Raw genomic sequence first — 21,416 nt, 5'->3', positions numbered from 1 at the left:
TGAAATTCTCATCTGAAGCGGCTGCAAGCTTGTCTTTACTTTGACGATCATGTCAGCTATCTTCCTTCTATAGGAAGCAAGGAGCAACTGTTTTCTTTGGGCCTTTTCTAAACATTCTCCTAAGGTCATATCTCTCTGGTCTGCATTTTAAATCCTGTCTATGTGCACAAAAGGTTCATTGCTTCAAAGTTCACATACTTTGGGTGAAAACCATTTGCTTTTTCAATATCCATAGTAATACACACATACATGCCTCATTTCTTCTTCATGTTATTACCTCACCTCAGATTGTGTTCTTGTGTTCTGATATTTCCATTTAGAAAGTGTACCCCCCCCCCCTTTTTTTTCCAACTCCATAGAGGTTGAGGTTCTAGGAGATTTAAGATAACAAACTTGTTTTAGCTGTTTTACACACACACACACACACACAGAGGCACATTGGAGGTCTATTTGATAGCAGTCAAATTCTCTCTTGGGCCAATTTCTGACGTAACAGATTTTTGTTTGTTTCTTTGTTTGTTTATAAGTCCCTCATTTTTCCATTCCCACAACACGAACAATACCCGATAATATTTCTTTCTCTCTTTAAGTTTTTAATAAAGAATRAACACTAAATCTCAGTATTACAGCCTCAGAGAACAGGACTGCAGCTGCCAAGTTATCATTCAGACTGGTTAAAGAGGACCCTTCTCTTGAGGGAGTTTGGTCCTGAAGTTACCTTGCTCTAAAACTCTTGGGAAGCTGGGAGCTGGGAATGGGGGGGTCACTGGCCTTCCAAGATGCTCGGAGAAACGTGAATCTGTTGTGGAGGGGAAATGTCCTCTTTGCGCATCCTCCCCCCCCCCCCTTTTTTTTTTTTCTCTTCTCACCCTCCCCACTGGCTTGTGTGTCTGTTTGTCTGGAAGGGATCTGTCTGTCTAAAATGGGCCTGGAACTCCCTCCTGTGTTGGGATTAGGTCTTGGGGGACCTGGGGTGGAGTTACACTGCTTGCCTATTTTCATATTCATTAGAAAGGGGAGGTTGCACTAGGAGCCCTGCTGAGTTTCAAGATATAAAAGCAACTTCGGGTTCCCCTTTCAAGACAAGACAAATCAAAGGCTCAGAGGCAAAGCAGCTCCCTGAGCGCTGAAGGTCTTTCCCTCCCTCCCTCCTTCCTTCCCTTCCATCCACTCACCCACTCTCCCTCCCTCCCCGGCTCACAGTCCAGCCTCTGTCTAGGGAAGAGGCTCTCAAGCAGCCTTAGATGATTATGGATTTTCTGAGCGAGAAGTTTGCCCTGAAGAGCCAGCCGAGCAAGAACAGTGACTTTTACATGGGAGCAGGAGGCACTTTGGAGCACGTTATGGAAACTTTGGACAATGAGTCCTTTTACAGCAAAACGTCAGGCAGCAAATGCGTGCAGGCCTTCAACCCACTGCAAAGGGCTGAGCATCATGTGAGGCTGGAGAGGACCTCACCCTGCCAGGACAATAACGGTGAGTCGCCATCCTAGGCTTATTCACACTCTCGTGCTTTGCCCTTCCCCGAGGCGTCCTGGGGAGGCCAGGGCTCATCCTGCCCGGGGAGACCGAAGGAGCCTCCAGCCTTTGGGGGCTGGGATTCGAGGTGCTGTCAGGTAAAAAAAAAAAAAAAAAAACAATAATAATAATAAAAACAAAACAAAACCTAAAGCTGATAATAAAAACTTAAGGGGGAAAAGGCCCACTTTGAAGTGATTTTCTTTTTTTTTCCTTTTGGCGCTGTCCCGTCGGCTGCTGCCCTTTCTACCCACCCCAGCAAAACCGCAGCCCCCGCCTGCTCCGCGTATCGGTGAGCGCTGCCGGCGCGGAGGGAGCAGCGCCGAGCAGCGCCGGCCCCGCCGGCCTCGCCGCCACCGGGGCCCCGGGGGCGCCGACAGCGCCGGGGGCGGCGGCGGCGCAGCGAAGGGCCCCGCAGCGGCGGAGCAGCTTCCCCGGCCTCCGCGCCGCGGTGCCTCCGCGCCTCTCCGCCGGCCCCCGGTGCGGGGCCGCCGCGCCCGTGCGGGCGCCTTCCTCGCCGCAGCGGCGGCGATTTCTTTTTCTTTTTCCTTTTTAATTATTATTATCTTCCCCCCCACCCCATCCTCTAAAATTTTAGAAGAATGCAGCCGCGGGTTGCAGCGGGATGTGAACGCAGCCCTTGTCAGTCTGCTAGGTGCTGTTAAAGATGAAAATAGACTGTTATTCGGTCGTGTTTTCACGCACTGAAGCAAGGTTTGCACCGAGAGCGCTTCTCCGCTGTCTCACTAAATAACACATAGCACGCAAACCGCATGATTCCTAATATAGATTAGAAAAACAACCCAGGTAATTCAAATCGCTTTGTTAAATATATATTTCTAGCTGCTTGGAAAACGAGAAGGTGGAACATTCTGTTTTATAAACAGCTTATAATTTTGCCCATTATTTCAGCAGGATAATGGTTCAGTGCTTATGAAACTTAATGTAGAATATCTTGTCTAGTAGAGGCTCGGACTGTTAAAATCAGTTGCAATACAGAGACTAACGATATCTTACAGTTTTTTGCCTTCGCATAGGTCTTGAAGCATTTCTTGAAAATATTCTTTTTGTACGAGACAGWTTATAAGAAATAAAGACAGACTTCTGCAAACGCATTTTAGAAACAAACTTTAGAAAATTTGATTTATAGATTGAAGTTTTGGTTAATTAGCTCTTTTAATGTGTGCCTTGGGGCTTTGAGGCATTTCCTATCTATATATGGACGGTAAGTATTTAAAACTGTGTTTAGTTAAAATCACCTCGGACGGAAAGAAAAGAAATTATTGAGAATGTGAAAAAATTCCAAACCAAGCTTCTTGTTGTACGTTACATGTCATCTCTGTAGGGTAGTAATGTTTTAACATTTTTTACCTGTCTTTGAGCAAGCAAAAAAATCATTTCGAATCTTATAATRTATTGTATATTTTTAAGTAATGTGAGATATGTAAAAAATAGAAAAATATAAAATGTTTTCATTTCTTATTAAGAAGTTACAGAGGACTATTTTTTATCACTACTCAGATTTTACCTAAAGACAAACAGTTCCTGCAATCCTGATAGAAAGTATATGAAATAATCTCTTTTAACTACTTAACATTTTGCAGAAACTCTCTGTATTTTGTAACCATAACAAACTTAATTGAAAACAATTCCACTTTATAAATCCAAGAGGAAGTATGTAGATCCTATTGAGTTCGTAAAGTGAGGTTAATTTTCAGTTTCATTTGCTTCTTGATTTGCCAGTTTACACCTATTTAGTTTATTTTATAGTTGTTTTCATAGAAATGGAGTGGGTTTCGCTTATCTGCTTCCGAATTTAGGGGACATTCGTCAATAGCTTTATGCCACACTTTATATGCAAATCTGTTTTGGGCTAAGATTCTTTATCTGGGCAACTCCAGTTGCAGCTGATTTCATAGCTGATTATCTATTCTTGTTGCAGAATGAAAGAATTTCTATATGCCTCCTTGCACCAATAAAAATTAGATGATACTTTTAAAACAATTCTCAGTTAAAATTCTGTGTGACTTAATATTTTTGTCTTAATTGTGATTAACTTTACTGATTCCTTTTCCATGTTCTCATATAGAAATAAGTAATTACATAAACTCGGTTCCTTATGGAACTGTTTTATATGAACCCTTGTGTCTAAAACTCCTGTTTAACCAGTTATTTCCCTCCCCCCATCCCATGTACAGTGAACTATGGAATTACTAAAGTGGAAGGACAGCCTCTTCATACAGAGCTGAACAGGCCCATGGACAATTGCAGCAATCTCAGGATGTCTCCTGTGAAAGGGATGCAGGAGAAGGGTGACCTGGATGAACTCAGTGATAAGTGTGACAGCAACGTCTCCAGCAGTAAGAAGAGGAGGCACAGAACGACTTTCACCAGTTTGCAGCTGGAGGAACTGGAGAAAGTTTTCCAGAAAACTCATTACCCCGATGTCTATGTAAGAGAACAGCTAGCTCTGAGAACAGAGCTCACTGAGGCCAGAGTCCAGGTAGGAACCAAACCTCAGCATTTCCGTGGCAAGTTATGCATTGTAGGGATTGATCAATGGCTCTCTCGGGGATCGTATGAAGGCCTGTAAAGCTATAGCAATTAGCCTGTTTTACTTTATTTCTTTATAGATATGAGCTGCTATGATATAGTGATAAAATAAACAGTTACTTTTAAAATAACTTGCGTTACTGTTCTCAAAATTTGTTTAAATTATGAGAAATGATATCAAAATAGAAGTAGTCTTGATCTCTGTTTGCCCTGTTTTATAGTTAGAAATCCAGTCAATGAATACTTAAAGTGTTAATGTGAAAAGATCCTATTAAAAGGAGATGTTGTAGTTCAGACTGATGACGACGCAGAATTCAACCGGAGAGGATTCTCTGTTATGAAATGAAAAGTACAAACTAAAAAATAATCAAATTCCTTATTTCTATCCAAAGAGTATACAGTAAAATTGCATATATAGACACGTGTAAATATACACACATGAGTGTACGTGTGCATGTGTTTGTGTTGGGAACTTAGTCCTTTCATTTCTGTAGAATGGAATGAGCTTAATACTTGCAAAATGGGAAAGTACATTTGCTTGTTTTTAAGCTTGCATAACCAATTCATACTGCTATTTTTAATTTTTGAATGAAACATACATAGTATTGATCGCTTTGTGCTGTATTTGAGTATCTTAACTATACACAAAATTGATTTATTCAGTATGTGCATGTATAGTAATCTCAACAGTATTTATGGCTTTGACTGTGCAATGGTGAGAAAAGAAACTAAATACACAGGAAACAGTTCTTTCCCCCTTAAGAGATCTTCCTGCAGAAATGGGTGTGAGCTGCATTTTGCAAGTTTGTCCTATTTTTAGGATCTCCCCCATTCTGGTAATACTCATCATTTCAATTTAGGACTAGCAGTCATGTAGTTTCTTACAGACTGGGATTAATTTTTTTAATTTAGCGACTTGAATATGATAACAACTTCACAACTTGTAATTAAACACATACTCACACATGTATATAAAGAAATAGACATCAGTGCACATGCATACAACTGAAATTAAGCCAAGATCACTTTCAGAAACTAACTYAGCTAATTAATTTTGTAAATAAATGTTCTTTTCATGTCTATTCAACCAGATGGCATATTCACTGTTGTCATCTGAAAATAGAGTCCAAATGCTTCCATCAGCTACATTGATACAACGTCAGTGATGTTAAAGTAATTTAGTTCAGTGGCTTTTAACTCTTCAGGTTCTGAGGAATCTTCAGAATTTGAGAGATCTTTCAAAATATGACTTCTATTCATTAGGATATACTCTGACTTAGAAAACAAAAAGGTGCAATGTTAAACCACTGTTTTTCCAATTGCATAATTCTGGACCTGTGAGAACTACTCCATTAATAAATTAATAGCCACAATAGAGGGGTTAAAATCAACCAAATGACTTTTTTTCATAGTTACAGAAGCTTTGTATGGTAAAATTATTAAAATTAAGAGAACAAATGTGAAAACTTGTGTGTGTATTCACTAGACTTTCACAGAATATATAAATTCGTATTTTATTTATATACGCTTCACCTTTGCTCAAGAAACAACAGATCTTCCGCATTTCTGAGAAGCCCAATATTAAAGGAAACGGTGATCGTTTTAATCCAGAGTAGCAACAGTATTCCATCACAAGATTAAGCAATTTAGAAGCCCTTACATCATTAGAGGCAAGCATCTGGCAATTCAAGGATAACAAGCAGCAGATTTTTGCATTGCTTTGTGGAGGCAAATGGTTACTTTATCTCTGCCAAGAGTCAGTCTCTAGTAAAGTGATGTAAACAGAAACATTTTGGGGGATTGTCAAAAGGAAAAAATGTGTACTTTTTTACCCCTTTAGTTACCATAAACTCAAGCAAATTGTTTGATTTAATTTAGCAGAGTGATCAGCTGGATAGCTTACCCACATTTCCCTTCACCGCCATTTCATCAACATCCAATTTAATTTTTGTCCTGCATACACGCAGAGAGCRCCAACCTGAACCTAATTTATCTAAGTTGTTCTCTTTCCTGCTACATGTCAGTGTAGTAATTGGCACCCATTTTAAAGAGATTGTCAAGGTCTTTTTTCAATGAAAGAGCCTCATTACTAAATTCCCGTAGTGTGTTCTTGATGTCTCCTGCGGAGACAGGAGAATTTTTTTTTCTTTCTTTTTGCTGAGCCTCAGGCATAATAATACAAATTTATCAACAAGGTTCCTAACAATATATACTCAGCAGTTGTATGCATTGGCTGTGCTTTGATTGCTGAGTATATTTTTAAAAGTTGCACATACTAAATTTACAACAAGTCCTTAGGAATTAAAATGAACAAAACTATGCCCTTTTTTCTTAAACAGCATCAAAGGAGAATTAAGCTCTCCAGAGATTAGGGCAAAAACTGCATTATAAAACAAATAGTTTTATTTTAAATATTTCACTATCAGGTATCCCTCAAAATGTAATTTATGAGCAGTATCTATCAAAAATAGCTCTATTTATATACCATGTCTATCTAAATGAGTTCATGACCCATTTAGTAGGAATACTAATCAATACCATTGTTCAAATAATAATAAAAAAAATGATGCTCTTAGTGATATGGTTTGTTTTTAAAAAGTGGGTATAAATTTGTTTTTAGCCAAATGATAAAGACTTAATTGGATAATATAATGTAAGGGAACAGTCACTTTACTTAATAATCTTTTTAATTCATCAGAATAATTCTTTTAAGTCAATTTTTATCCTGAGTTCCTCCAAAGTAAACTGCTGGAAAGAGGAGAATGTTTTTGATGACCACAAGACACAGTTAGGTATCAGCTGCAGCAAGAACTGTGCGTGTGATAGGCTTTGAGATAACACATGATGCTCAAGATACGGGATGAATCCAAAGGCTATTGAAACATATAGGAAGCTTTTAGCTAACCAGCATGACATTGTTTCAGATCTAAATCCAAATTGTTTCAGCATGTAAGTATAAAATACTATTTTTTAGTCTTCTACCAGCAGAAACATATTTCCTAACAAAAATTATGAAAAATGTCACCAGAGCTTTAAATTGTTTGCAATTGCATAATTATTTATTATTTTACATCATTGTTATCTGTGAACTTGCCTTGTTGAAGCCTTTTTTTGAACACAGACTATTGTCCTGCCATTCAGCTTTTCTTGCCTTCTTTCTATGGTACTTCATGAAGATTATGTATCTCTCTAGAAAACAGAACAAAGGCTGCCATATCAAGTCAGTGGTCAAGAGAACTTAAGGAGAAAGTTTCTTTACAGGGTGACTTGCTGCTGCTTGGAGATCTTCCTCTCAAGAGTTCAGCTCTCTCAAAATTAGCACTTCTTGACAGCTGGGGTGGCTTGCACCAGCATCCTCAGCTTGTTTTTGAGACATTGAAAAGGAAAAGATACATACTTTTAAAATAGCCAGGAAATAACTTAAGTAGATCTCATATTGAGTAGTTTTACACTTGACAGAGAGTGCAARTTGTTCATTTTCAGAAGAAGGCTTCTCTTTCCTAGATACAGAGATGTTTTGAAAGCTACTACCCAAAGTCTCTTGGCTTTTTGCTAAGACACTTCAGACAATAAGCAAATGAGCTTATCTTCACAGTTATTTCTGTGTTTACTGTAGGTTTGGTTCCAGAACAGAAGAGCAAAATGGAGGAAAAGAGAACGTTATGGTCAGATCCAGCAAGCTAAGAGCCATTTCGCCGCTACCTATGATATATCTGTTCTTCCAAGGACTGACAGCTACCCTCAGGTATGGTAAAGACCAAGTAGCACTTTGCTTCTTGCTTTATCTTCTCTTCCACCCTCAGGCGTATACCTACACAGGAGACGCATGAAGACTTTACTGTGTTTAGCTTTTCGTGCTCTTTATAAATGTGAAAAACACCGCTGCCACAGGAGCTGCTATTGTGAACAACAGCTCTGACATCTAACATGAATAACGAACTGTCAGAGTACGAGTATTTCTTTAAAGAATGATCTTATGAGCTGTAGAGTTTTACATAATTTATGACAGGTGAACTGTCATATGCCAACTTATGGCATATGAACCCAAGTAATTGTTGATATGGCTAGGCGGCTTATATTTTCCTGCATGTAAAATTATGTGGGGATTTCAATCACTTATGGGTCAACATACACATTTTGGATGAAGGCTAGACCCATTGAGAGTGACAGGAATATTGCCATTTTCACTACAATAGGGTCAGGATTTAATTTCTGGTACATATACATTCACAAGCACAACTGTCTTGACCACTTTGGTTTTGTATGTTTTGGTAGGATGAGTCATAAACTACGTGATCTCTAGGCAACTTGCTTCTGAAGTCCCAACTGTTAAACATGCACATTCCTTTAGGGATCTGGACAGACTATTGAATTCAGCAAGTCTTCTACTGTCATGAAGACACTTTATGGCCATGTACAATCAGGACTGAATCTGTATGGCTGTGTGAGAGATGCAGAGATAAAACAAAGCTCTCTTGGATGATACTGGGTTGTTTCATTTCTTTTTCTCTGTTATTCCTCCCTTGTTGCATAGTAAGGTATTACCATGTAATAAGATCTTAATTTCTGTGTCTATCCTCAAATCTGTTTCCTTCTTGCCTCACTCTCTGTCATTTTTTTTCCTGCCTGCCTATTTTAGTGCATTTAATACTTTTATTTTTGTAGGTTTTTCTCTTCAAGTCTCTTACTTCCCATTGTTTTCACCATATAAACAAAATAAAAACAAAAGAAGCAAACATCTATTATGGATCCCTGCTGTAAAGTCCTTCAAACTCTGGTGTCTCACTGCTCTTCTAATTGATCAGGTAGCAATGTCTCTGCCAGACTTAGTAACATTGTCATCTTTATAAGAATTGTTGCCTCATACATCTACCTGGCCTTACTTTGCTTATACTCAGTGTTGTCTGAATGTGATTAGCTTTGGACCAGAGGCCTCAAACCTACGTTTCTTGGCCCTGTACYCAATTTAAAGTGACTTACCTCTCAGGAGGTTAAATTTTTCTTAGAATAGCTTCTGAACTGGAGATTCTTTTATTCTACCAGCTCATAACTCAGGGAGAGTTATTTCAACTCTACGRGCACCTAGCTTTCTACCCCTTAGTATTTTGTCACACAACAGGGTATTAGCCCAAATTACATTAGAAACCATTGGATAAAATGTAGTGTATAGTATTGTGAAGGAGGACAAAATTCTTGTCTGAGACCTAGGTAAGGAATGTGTTTGCTGCAAAAAACTTAAGCACTGCTAAGCAGATTTTCAGAGATGTAGGTGCACCCATTCATTTCACTCAAGGAGTCCAAGTATCTTTTGAAGGCCTCTCTGACTTCTCTGTAGTATCATGATAGGTGAACACTTGACTTAGGCTTTGGGTTTTTTATGCCTGACTCAGTTTTCTACAGTAAATTAGCTGCCTCTAAGCTCAGGTATTTTAAGTAAGACTTAATCTACAATCTTTTCCAGTTGTCGGAAGCTTTGCTAATATAAGATGATGGAGTAATGTAAGTTGTTGGTAGGTATTTAAAATGGTTGTGATAAAATTAATGTTTGTAAGAATGAAATGCTTTTGAGTTATAGGAGAATACTACTGACAGAATTCTAAAATCAATGAAATATCTATTCTGTATTTTCAAATTGTTAAAAAAGATGAGTGAATTCATCTCATTTATTTTTTATGAACTTGGTAAAAAGTGTTTTTCCAAGCCTGATATCATGCCTAAGTTTCAGCCTGGTAAAACTTTTTATTATTGATTTATAAATTTCTATAACTAGAAAGTTTAAGTGGAAATAGTGCTAGCATAATCTTAAATAAAGCATCTCTGAAATGTATAGGAGTATAAAAATGTACTCATTCATAAACAAGTAAACATGTAGTACTCRCCCAGAATCATAGCCCTACAAATTTCAGATAAACAGACAGGCGCACACATACATAAATAGCCTCTGGTAACCTACATAAGAAATTGGGGGCAGGTTTAGCTCAGTTGATTAGAGCGTGGTGCTGCTAATGCCAAGGTCGTGGGTTCACCCTTCGTATGGGGCTATGCTGACGGATGGACTAGATGATCTCCAGAGGTCCCTTCYAACCTTATGATTGAACTCCATAATTAGGGTCACATGTGAGCACTCTTAGTTTTAAGAGTGGTTTATCTAATTTATTCCGTAATAGAACTTCATGAACAGGATCAAGGAGCTAAACTAAGCTCTGAGCCCACTTTACATTAGCTGTTTTGGATGAATTCTTGCTAGTTTGGCTACGTGATGAAAAGAAGATATCTTATTCCTCAGTGAAGAAGGAGAAGGTTACTTTACAATATCCTACAGTATGAGTATGTATCCAGACAATTTCACAGAAGATTCAGTGTAAGTTGACATTCTTGCTAATCTCATGATAATGTCTTTCACATTCTTAAATCCTCACCTTCAGTAAAACTRTATATGTACCATATATCTAGCTTATTCACAGGCAGAATGCTTGAGACAATGAAAATCCACATTTAAAACACAATGACCACCCACATACAAACTGTTAACCTAAATCTCCATTTATAGGTGGCTGAGTCACAGAAAGTAAACATACAATGCATGAYTTGCCTATAAATTCATGAAACCATCCTACAGAGAAGGCAGAAATAGATATTTATAACCATAGTCTGGATATTTGGTCTTAGTACTATTATAGATTGACTTCCCAGAACAACTCCATTATTTTACTACTCTGAGAAGTCTCACATGTGGAAAAGTTAATGCCATGAAGTAAACCAAAGATCCATTTAGGATTTTCTGTACATGCAAGAACTTTTATTGTGACATTGACATCCCTCAAAATTAGACAGGTTTTGCCATACTTTCAAGAAACTAGGTTTTCTTGGGGATTGAGGAACACAGGTCATTAGAGCTAGATCATGAAGCCTTTGTTAACATGAAGGAAAACAGACTTTCTGCTGCTGGTGAAAAATACAGGATGATGTTCAACAAGGATAAAATCAATCTGAAATATTCACTTCTGTGTGGTAGAAGGAGTAAGGAAAAAAAATGTAAATTTCTGCATTATATTTTTTCCAGTCTGAAGTTTTCTGCTTTGAGCCTCACTATGGATTTGTTCCCCAAAACAGATAGCCTCCCACATTCCAGTAGAAAGATCAGACTCTTTTACAGCCAACGGAGAGTGTGGAGACTTCTGCTTAATTTCTTTACCAGCTCTCTTCTTCAAGTAGAAATTAAGAATATGATGTCTTTATGCATTGTGTGACTCTATAAACCTGAAAGATATTCCTGTGCGGAAACGATCTTTTCAAATTATTTCACATGGAAGGCTGACTCTGAATTTTCTATTATCCAGCCTGATTTTGCTATTAAATTACACGTTATAATCTTCAGAATAGTAACAATCAAAAAAAAATTTTTTTTACAGCCCATGATAGAGTGCCATGCTTAATTCATTCTAACCTAAATTATTTTTGCAGTAGGTTGACTATAGGTGCTGGCTGCTGTGCAAAAAATAGCTCTCCTGTTAGTTATACTGACAACACCTGGATTGCAGGGAAGGACAGTTAGTATAATATTTTGGGAAACTCATTTGTTGTTTACATGTTTTTTCTAGGCTTTCTGAACCTACTGTTGGCAAAACCACAGTATGAAAACTAAAATTAAATCAAATTGACAAGAGGCAAAAACTAGAATCAGTTGAAAATTTCCAAACTAGATGTTTTTAACATTAAAAATACCACAAAATTAGCAGGTTTTCAGTTAGATGAAATATTTAACTTTTGTCAACATTATACTGAAAAACAGACCTCTCTGGATAAATTTTATATATATTCTTTTTTTTTAAATTTAATTTTATTGACATGTTTCAGCGTCCTTAATTTCAGTACTCATGCTTCAGACTTTCTCTTGCTGATGCAACACTTAGGCTCTAAGTCATTTTCAAGTGCAGCCAGCAGCAATTCACTGGATAAAACTCTTATCCCAAGCACTTTGCACCTCATTAACGAGCAATATTCTGCTGATGGTGTGAAAGTTAAGAGGCAGCATCCTAATAGGGAGAAAACGAGTGCAGATTCACCCCATGGAAACACTGACTTCAGTTCACCGAGGTAAATGCTGGAGACTGTTTCACTCACCTAAATATAGTGTTTAGCGCTGGTTAAGATCTCTTGGGATATCCGGGCTGCTGTTAGGGTGCTGGGATAGAGGACGTTCAAGATCCACACTTCAGGGGGGACAGTTGGTGTCCAGATTAGGCCCCTGTTTGTTGGAAATTTAATCAAATAGACTTTAATGCTAGATACAGGCTCCCTTTAAAGTCAGTGAAGATCTTATTAACGTTTTTTTTTTTCTTCCTAGAGTGGATATAAAAAAAGTAAAATGACCTTCAAAAGTGTCTATCACTCTCCATAGTCTGTTCAACTGCAGACACCTGCTGTTACCATAGGTGAATTTATATATCGTGTGTAGGAAAGGAAGAATAAAATGATTGCTTAGCCTTGCTGTTCTCTTACCTTATTGGTGTCCATATGATTACTTCTGTGAAACTGAAATCATGTCCTCTGCATTGTGAGAAGGCTAATGTTGCAAAGAGTATTTGACTTTGACTTTATCACACTTAATGTATAGTCTTAAGATAAAGAAAAGAAAAAAAAAAGATAAACTTCCCCCCCCATCTCCTCCTTATTTACACACAAAAGAGGGAAATTTGATCAGGAGCTTACATTATTAATAGAATGTAGAACTGCAGCTTTCCCTGTATAAGATAAATTTAGTTTATAGATGTTATCTTCACAAATGTAAGCACATCAGCACATAAATAAACACTTGCATTGAATTGTATCCTTTAAAAGCAGACATAAGGAGCAACAGTTTTCCCTCAAGGAATCTCTTTTCACACCTCCACTTGCATCTTTTTCTGCCTTGTTTGTTCTTGCAAAGTTCTTGCTTGTTTCACTAGCTGTCGTTGTTCTTGTAAGTTCTTCCAAGTGATTTATACTCTCACACTGTTCTATTCTCCCTTCTACTATCACATGCACAATTTGCAGTTTGGGGAATTTATTTTTTGTTTACTCATGTTCTCATGTTTACTTGCAAATGAAGGCAAGAGTTGGACAAGATTGAATGTAATCTTTTTCATGGAAAATCCAGCCTACTGTAGGTGGAAATATCAAGAGGAGATAAAAGAATTTTAAAGATACGGGGAACCAGAATGATGCAGGAAGGGAGTGCAGAGAGAGAAAAATATTGAAATCTCTCAAAAACAGAAGTAGGAAGAGGCTAACGTACATTCCATCTGCCAGACTGATAAATCAAATTAAGTATATTGAACAACATGGCATCACATGATCTATTTTGGCAACCAAAGAGTGTAGAAGTGGTATCAATATCCATGTGTTATATACTAAACCCTTGGAACATCATTACATTTCAGCTCTAACCTTAGTACATATGGGTAATTCTCATTAGCAATAATCAAAGTTACATGCTCCAATTAAATCTTTCATATGGCATGTATTAGACACCACATGTTATATGAGTTAAAAATTCTTTTAACTGTAATAGATGTATAAATGACAGTTAATCACAATAGTTCACTAAGGCTATGGACACACTGATTAAGTAGGAGTAGATGTGGTAGACATATCTGAGCTAGCTTCAAAGAAGTTTTATCATATATTCATGCTGTCTAGCTGTGAGATCATGGAAGTCAGGCTGGACCACCACCTGGATAGTGTGTTGCTTGCCCCATATGTGCTGACTGTTGCACTGCTGTGACTGATCTGCCAACAAGAGTAACACTTCTTCTAATCTTTTTGGGTGGTGCCTGTTCTACACAAAATAGTTTGTGCACTGTGCTTTTATTTTTTCTTGGTTCTCAGTCATCACTGCATGTGGTCCTCCTCAGAGTCTCAACATTTTGCTTGTTACACTATTTTTGTGAAACATGGGTTCCTTGAACTCTGAGTGGCTTTACTGAGGCTAATGAACTATTTGAAGACAGGAATTTATTTTTTAATAACATTTTCCAAGGTATGAAATAAGCCTCTGGCTACTAAGGGTCAGTTTGCATTTTAGAGGGTTATCTGAGAATGGTGTGCTGCAGCTCTGTCATAGGTATCTGTACATGACGTGCCTAACAGTATAGATGATCTTTGCATGTTCACTAGGCCCAGTGCTGGACTTGCTGTTCCTACAGTATAGTAATGATCACAAATGAAGCTCATTATATACTGTCTCAATATAAGCAAAAAGGTACAATGAGTGTGGTAGAACATTGGAATAGGTTGTTCAGAGAAGTTGTGGAATCTCCTCTGTACCTGGAGATACTCCAAACTTGACTGATCATGGCTTGAGTAACTTGATTTAAATGCAAAGTTAGCTGTGAGAAGGGTTTGGATTCATGACCCCAGAGGTCCTCTTCAATGTCATTTTTTCTATAGATCTATGATTCTATGTACTCAGTATGCAATGGCAAACCTCTGCCTATTCTTTATCTGTTCCTGATAGGCCCCCAGAAAAAGACTGTGACAAGACCAGATGACTTTTCCTGATGGACCAGGAACAGCCATTAGATTATGAATTGCAAACCAGTAGTTTAGAGTAGTTTAAGAGCTGTTGTATTTAACTCGACTAAACTACCTCCTTGGGCAAGCCCAGGATGTCTGCATTTTCTGGCAGTGCAAAGATGTTTCTTCATGGGGGACAAGGAAAGGAATGGCAAAAAACTAGCAGTCTAGTCTTTTTGAGGTCTCCCTTGCAATGCCCAGCATCATTCTGAGAACAGAGCCAAGGTTTAGTATCAAATTATTTTATTCTTATTATTTTTTAGCTCATATCTAGAGATCATAACAGGGGTTGGCATTTTTTTTTCATGAGGATTAAACCACACATCCACTCAAATAGAAAATATGTGTGCTTATGTGTGTTTACTGCAAAGAGACTTCAATCTGAATAGACAGGAGACTAAAATAGCAGAAGAGGGAAAAAAAAAAAAAAAAAGATCAGCAATTTGGCAGTGGAAGAACCGAAGGTTGGTAAGTGATAACTAAACTCTCAGAAAAATTGCAGATTTGAGTTTGTGTCGTGCAAGAAGATTGAAACTCCAGGAGCTTGAAACTAAAATGAAAAGCAATGAAACCAAATGGGATGACCTGTTACCTCAGCTAATTTTCCTCTGTAATGTCAAGCAGAAGGTTATATTTTAGGATGTGACATCATACTAATGTTAACAACCATAGCTCTCCAGTTATGTTCTTCTCACAGCCATGAAATCCCACTTTTTTTTTTTTTTTTTCTATTGGGTTGTGTGTGTGTGTGTGTGTGTATAAAACATACAGTAGGTAAATATATTGAAGGGCTCTGGTAATTTCATGGTAACCACAAGAGCAAAGCTCAAGTTGTTTGTGATGTTAACAGAAACCAGAGATGTGCTGTATGTATAGCTTCATTCACAGTCTCTGAATTGCCTTTTATATAGCTCATGGATCACACAAGAGTTAAGAGGAAAAATATTTTCTTTAAATTCATGTACATAATGTCTCTTTTCCTTCCAGCATACCAGAAGAAGGTCTGATAATTTTAACTTATTGTAAAACTTTACTGAACTTATTTTTAATACACGAATATCTTTTGCACCTAAATTTCACTGAGGCGTTTATGTTGTAACTCCTCCCTAAAAACCGAAAATATATCAAGAGTGAAGGGATTCAGCCAACTAAAATGAAGGCAGGGTGATGTTCATGTATAGTAGTTAAAGAATAGAAATTGGATAATAATCATACTTTTGAGCAGTGTAACTGTCTTATGAAAGAACATTCAAAGCTTTTTTAGCTTCTCATGGCATTTCTGAACAGTTTGCTAATTTAGATTCCTTCCTCTGATGACGGAACATTGGGCACCACTTGAAAGCTTTAAGAATTGATAGTTTGTTCACATATTTCTTTGATAAAACACAGGTATATTTTAGGGTTTGTGGATGAATTCTGCTCTCATTTACACCTGTGCAATATCACAGAAGTTAAATTGAAAGAAGCTCATCTAGGATAAAAATATCAGGAAAACCGGTGGTGCTAAATTTATAGTTTGCTACAGACCAAACTAATAGAAATCTGGAAGGAAAGGCAGATTTTATGATACCTCCAAACCGCATACATTATTGGGCACTTTCAAATTGAGCTTCTGAACCTTTTGAAGTCTGTCCATCAAGACCGTATTAAAGGCATAAGTTGTGTGTGTTCCCATTTAGACAGATTTTGAGGAAAATTCTTCTAGTAATTATATCTGTGCAGCCTGGGCAATTGCAGTATTTGGCATAGGGTGTCTTAAAAAGCAATCTGAGGAGGTCGGACAAATGCGACTCTGTCTCATATAAGTGAGCTCTAGGAGTGGTGAGCTCCTTCAGAATTAGCTCATGTATTAGAGCTGCATAAATGCATTAGACCCCATCTGGGCAAATTAATTCTGTCGTGAAAGTTTTGAGACTAACCATTCGGCCCCAAAATACCATCAAAAAAAAAAGAGGGATTTTGTGTGTGTGTGTGTATGTGTGTGTGTGTGTGTGTGTGTGTGTGTGTGCATGTGCAATTGAAATTGCTACCACCTTTACAATCGATTAAATTTAGAAATTCAGTACTAGGAAAGCTTTTTAAGTTTGTATTTCTTGGTCACTCCCCTTTTAAGGGCTTTAAGGAGTCCATATTTTACATTTTTAAAGGACACTATGTTTGTTCTACGTGTGAAAAATAGAAACCACACAGTATTTATACGAAAGGATTTCTTAGTAGCTATTGTGAGCATAACAGGACATGCTCTCACCTTGAGTAATCTGGCAGACACTTCAGGTAAGCTTAAACCACTTTCTGTCAGCTGATGGCCTGGCCCACAACTTCTGTATTTAATGACAACTGGATTGTTGCTGGYACAGGCAAGGTTTTTGCAAAGAGCAGTATGGCAGTATGGTTACTTGGCCATTTTTTGGCAGCTGGGGTGGCTCATTCAGCATCCCATCCTCCCCACCTCTGACTCCCATTCCCACTCTCTTCCCTCAGCCATGCTGATACTATTTATGGCACTGTACAGTGAACCCAATCACCGAGCTTTATTCAGGTATAAAATAACAGTATCATTTTTACTGTATTTTTTTTAACTATATCAGATCTCTGTTCCAATTCAGTAAACACTGGTATCAGCACAGATGAAGTGGAACAGTATGGGAATATGAATGGACAACTTGTTTTATGGGAAGAAAGGGAAAGAAAACCCAAACAGTTGCTTAGTCTGTCACTGCTACTGACAGAAATGTGTAAGTAACCAAGTTGCTTAATCTGTCACTGCTGCTGCAAGAAATGTGTAAGTAAGCATGAAATATAATAAAGTACAAATAAAGGATTCTAGCGTTCCTGAACAAAACAAAGGCAAAAGTTTTCATGTGGATGACTGGGTTTCTGGTTTTCCCACTTCATGGCTTAAACAGAATGTGTGCAGTGTAGGTTTTCAAGCAAAGTGAAGACATCTTCTCAATTTTTTAGTTTTTTTAGTTGCAGTTTTCTTAACCACTCTTCTCTGTACCTTAATCACATCCTATGTAGCTCTAAATCTGCATAACTTTGAGAAGGCAGCAAGCCTTATGAGTATTACTGTATAACTCTCCAGCTGCCATATATGCTTCTTCCCTACTTTCTAATCTTTTCAGGGTCCCTTGTTCCCTTTTTACTGTAGTCKGTATGTCTTTATATTAGGATATGAGAAACCTTCCAGGCAATAGGATAGTCAGAGATCCCTGAACCTTGAGCCATAAGAGAAGTATTGTTCTCTTTGGAAATCTTCAGAGAATCCTAAATAGATTCTCTGTTACAGAAATTTGTTGCATGCATGTAACCAAGGCAATGGTTCAAATAGATCCAGCCATGGCATGCYCTTTAATCTCCAAACCAGTCACCAGTTCTCTGAGGATCAAGAACAACTTGTCTGATTACAAGTCAGAACAGGCTCAGGTAGGTCAGTTAAGGAGTAATAAGGCAGCTGAGGATCATGTCAGGCTGTGGAGGGTCTCTCATAAACTTCATGTTTGAGAATATTTTCAAACTAAAAACCATTGAAGGGAGGAGGTAAGGATGGGGACTGAAAAAAGGTCTGAATCTTTCACTAGGGTTTCTTTCCTCCTGTAGATCTCAGGAGGCCCACAAGAAGGAGGAAATATCCTTGATCTCCTCCCCCAGGCACATTATTCACTCCACTACCTCTAAGCAGACCACCTAGGATATGCAGGAGCAGATACTTGAGGTGTGCTCAAACAGCAGTGTGTATGCCTGTGTGGAGAGAGGCAGGCTGCATTCATGTGAGTGGGTGTCTAAGTACGTGTATGCATGACTGTGTGAACAAGGAGACTAAGAAGAGTAAGAATTTGGGGAGACGTGTTGCTACTCTGACTGTTCCCCAGCCTTTTACAGGAAACCAAGCTGGAACATTGACCCAAAGTCATTCTTTTCTAATGCTGGAATTGCCAAAGAGCCCAAATTAGTTTGTCAGCTCCTAATGACCCACGGTCACGTAACTGTTCAAAATATTAACTTTTAAAATAAGAGTCTAATTATCTCATCCTCTATATCTGCACTAGATCTCAGCTAGATGAGTTCAGTGAACCATAATTTATGTCTTCTGTTTGTCAGTGGTTTAGGGGGTATGAGTTCTTGCAAAGTAATAGGACAATGGGAAAAAAAATAACAACAGCATTAGAAACATTTTTTTTCACTGTGTGTGTGTGCGCGCGTGCGTGTGTGCGTGTGTGTGTGTGTGTGTGTGACTGGCATAATTCATTACTTCCACTGACCTCAAATTTGGCAGAAAAAAAGAATCACTCAGCCACAGAGATAACCTACATATCTTGAAGCCAAAATTCCTTTATCTACGGACTTGGAATGGGAAGACAAAATTAAGTTTGAAGTGGGAACTCACTTTACAATGCTAACCAAAGAGTAATTGCAGTCACTCCAACATATAGCAGAGGAGAAACAAAGACATGTGGGCTCAATCCCAGTGCATCAGAGCAATGATATACTGAACAGACAACAGATTCTTAGGAAGAAGGCAAGTTTAGCAAAGTAGAAGAAATAGAAAACAACAGAGTTGTTGGCTAAGTTTTCCACTGTGAATGAGGGCTACACATGTCCTATATCATCACATTCTCTTCTCTACTACAGTTTCTAGATCTTTTTTTAATCAACATTCAGGAAAGAGATGTAAGTAAAGGCAGAGAAGAACTATAAAGCTATATATAAGAATGGTAGGCGTAAGAGAGAAATGATGAAGGAGGAGGCCAGAGTATATCCATATGGCTATGACAGGGGGATATAAGTGGAGAGTTTAAAACAGAGAAGGGCTGAATRTGAAGTTTGGTTACAGCAAAGGGATCAGAGGATGAATGAAAGAATGTACAGTCAGGAATAATGGCAGGGGCTGACTTGTGCTAGGCCTTGAAAATCCTTCTGTCCGTTGATCAAATAATAAATATGAGAGAAATAGCTATCCATAAACAGCAGGTATATATAGGTGACCGGAGAAGGCCTGAGGCTCAAAATTAAGCTTTAAGTGGCTGCCAAGTATAGAAGGCATTACACATGAAAGCTTGCATACGTGGTTACTCCAGATCTTCAGCAGACATTGCTGGTAACCACAAAATTTGTCTCCTGTACTGTCATGCAATGTTTTCCAGGGCTGCACAGTTAAGGCTGAGAGCTGAGAAAGAAATACCCTCAAGAATAATTTTGTATAACAACATCATGAAAAGGATTTTCATCTTAAAACCATCTGTGGAACAACTTTAGGAAGAATTATTAAATGTACTATGAATCATGCTTGTATTTTATGGATTTGTTTGTTTTAAAATAACTATATAGGGCTATTCAAGATTTGTTCTTTTTAATTATTTGTTGGGTTTGGTAGTTTGAGAAACCTTACTTTGTTTGGTTCACTTTTTTACAGCATTTTCTATTATATTGAGACAAATTTCTGAGTAGGAGAAGATTTATAATGACATGGTATTGTATAATCTTTCCTTTGAGGCCCATCGTGGGCTTCCACTGGAAGCCTTCAACTAGCTGGACTGACAGGCATGCTGTTAAATACCCAGGGCAAAATCACAGAGTGATTGGAAGATTTGAAGAGAATATGATTTAACAGCCATAGCTCCAAGGCATATGAGCTAACATTTTGAGTCGTGTAACACTGTAGCTCCCTGGCATGTGATCCAGTATTTTGGCTCATGTAGTATCTTCATGGTATTTTCTAATATGATTGCAGAGAACTAGTTAAGTACTTGTTACAGAGCAGAACTAATTATGGATATGCTAAGTGAAGCAAAGCAAATAATGCAGAAAACAAGGGATGAAATATCTAAATTTAATCTTATTCATTTTATATATTCCAGATTCAGAACAATCTGTGGGCAGGGAATGCGGCTAGCGGCTCTGTGGTTACTTCCTGCATGCTACCCCGAGATACGTCCTCCTGTATGACACCTTATTCCCACTCACCGCGGACAGATTCCGGCTACACAGGCTTTTCAAACCACCAGAATCAGTTCAGCCATGTGCCCCTCAACAATTTTTTCACTGACTCTTTACTTTCCGGGGCAACCAATGGACACGCTTTTGAAACCAAGCCGGAATTTGAAAGAAGGTCCTCCAGCATTGCGGTTCTACGGATGAAGGCCAAAGAGCATGCTGCCAATATTTCCTGGGCCATGTAATATAGCAATAACCTTTCTTTATTTCTTCTTCTTCTTCTTCTTCTTCTTTTTTTTTTTTTTTAATAGCAAACCGAAAACATTTTTATTTCCCATATTTAAAGGACACAACAATAAGCTGCTGTGTGAAATGCTAGAAATCACTGTATACACAAAGTCTGCTTAAACAAATGCGATATAATATTTAACAATAAAACTTAAGAATAAACCGAATAGATTTACCATGCATCAAGCTCAACAAGCCCTCTTTGTTTTGGTTTTTATATAGAAACATGTTTTGTTGTACYGATTGATGACATATGATTATAGAACCTGCAAAAAAGAATAAAACTATTAAGCAAATATGTCTACTCTATTGGTTTTTAAAAATCCTGCCTGCAAAATTAATGCTTTACAAGCAGATACTTGTAAAAGAGGAACTCTGTAGAGAAAAACAAATTTGTTATACTAAAACCATGAGGTAAATCTCCAAGTACGCTGTGCAGAGAGAAAAATATATGACCATTCATGCTGCAGACAGAACTTGTAGCCCTAACTCTCTCAGCACTGTGCTGTTGCTCCGAGCCAGCTCTTCTGTTCTGCTACATCTGTGTTAAGCTTATTGGACTTGTA

General features: G+C 38.0%; 1 protein-coding gene across 1 annotated transcript; it reads left to right on the top strand.

Moving 5' to 3' along the window:
- The first annotated feature begins 1,022 nt into the window (after nucleotides 1-1,022).
- Nucleotides 1,023-21,138, top strand: ALX1 (ALX homeobox 1). The gene is made up of 4 exons (XM_085304958.1): nucleotides 1,023-1,476; nucleotides 3,717-4,021; nucleotides 7,688-7,816; nucleotides 20,487-21,138. Exons 1-4 carry the CDS (start codon nucleotides 1,245-1,247, stop codon nucleotides 20,805-20,807), a joined length of 987 nt encoding a protein of 328 aa, XP_085161084.1. The 5' UTR covers nucleotides 1,023-1,244; the 3' UTR covers nucleotides 20,808-21,138.
- Nucleotides 21,139-21,416: the final 278 nt, after the last annotated feature.

The sequence above is a fragment of the Rhea americana genome, unplaced genomic scaffold (genome assembly GCF_003343005.1).
Source record: "Rhea americana isolate MKP2758 unplaced genomic scaffold, rheAme1 scaffold_214, whole genome shotgun sequence".
Taxonomy (NCBI): domain Eukaryota; kingdom Metazoa; phylum Chordata; class Aves; order Rheiformes; family Rheidae; genus Rhea; species Rhea americana.
Note: the sequence above shows the minus strand (reverse complement) of the source record. Positions and strands in the feature narration are given on the sequence as shown.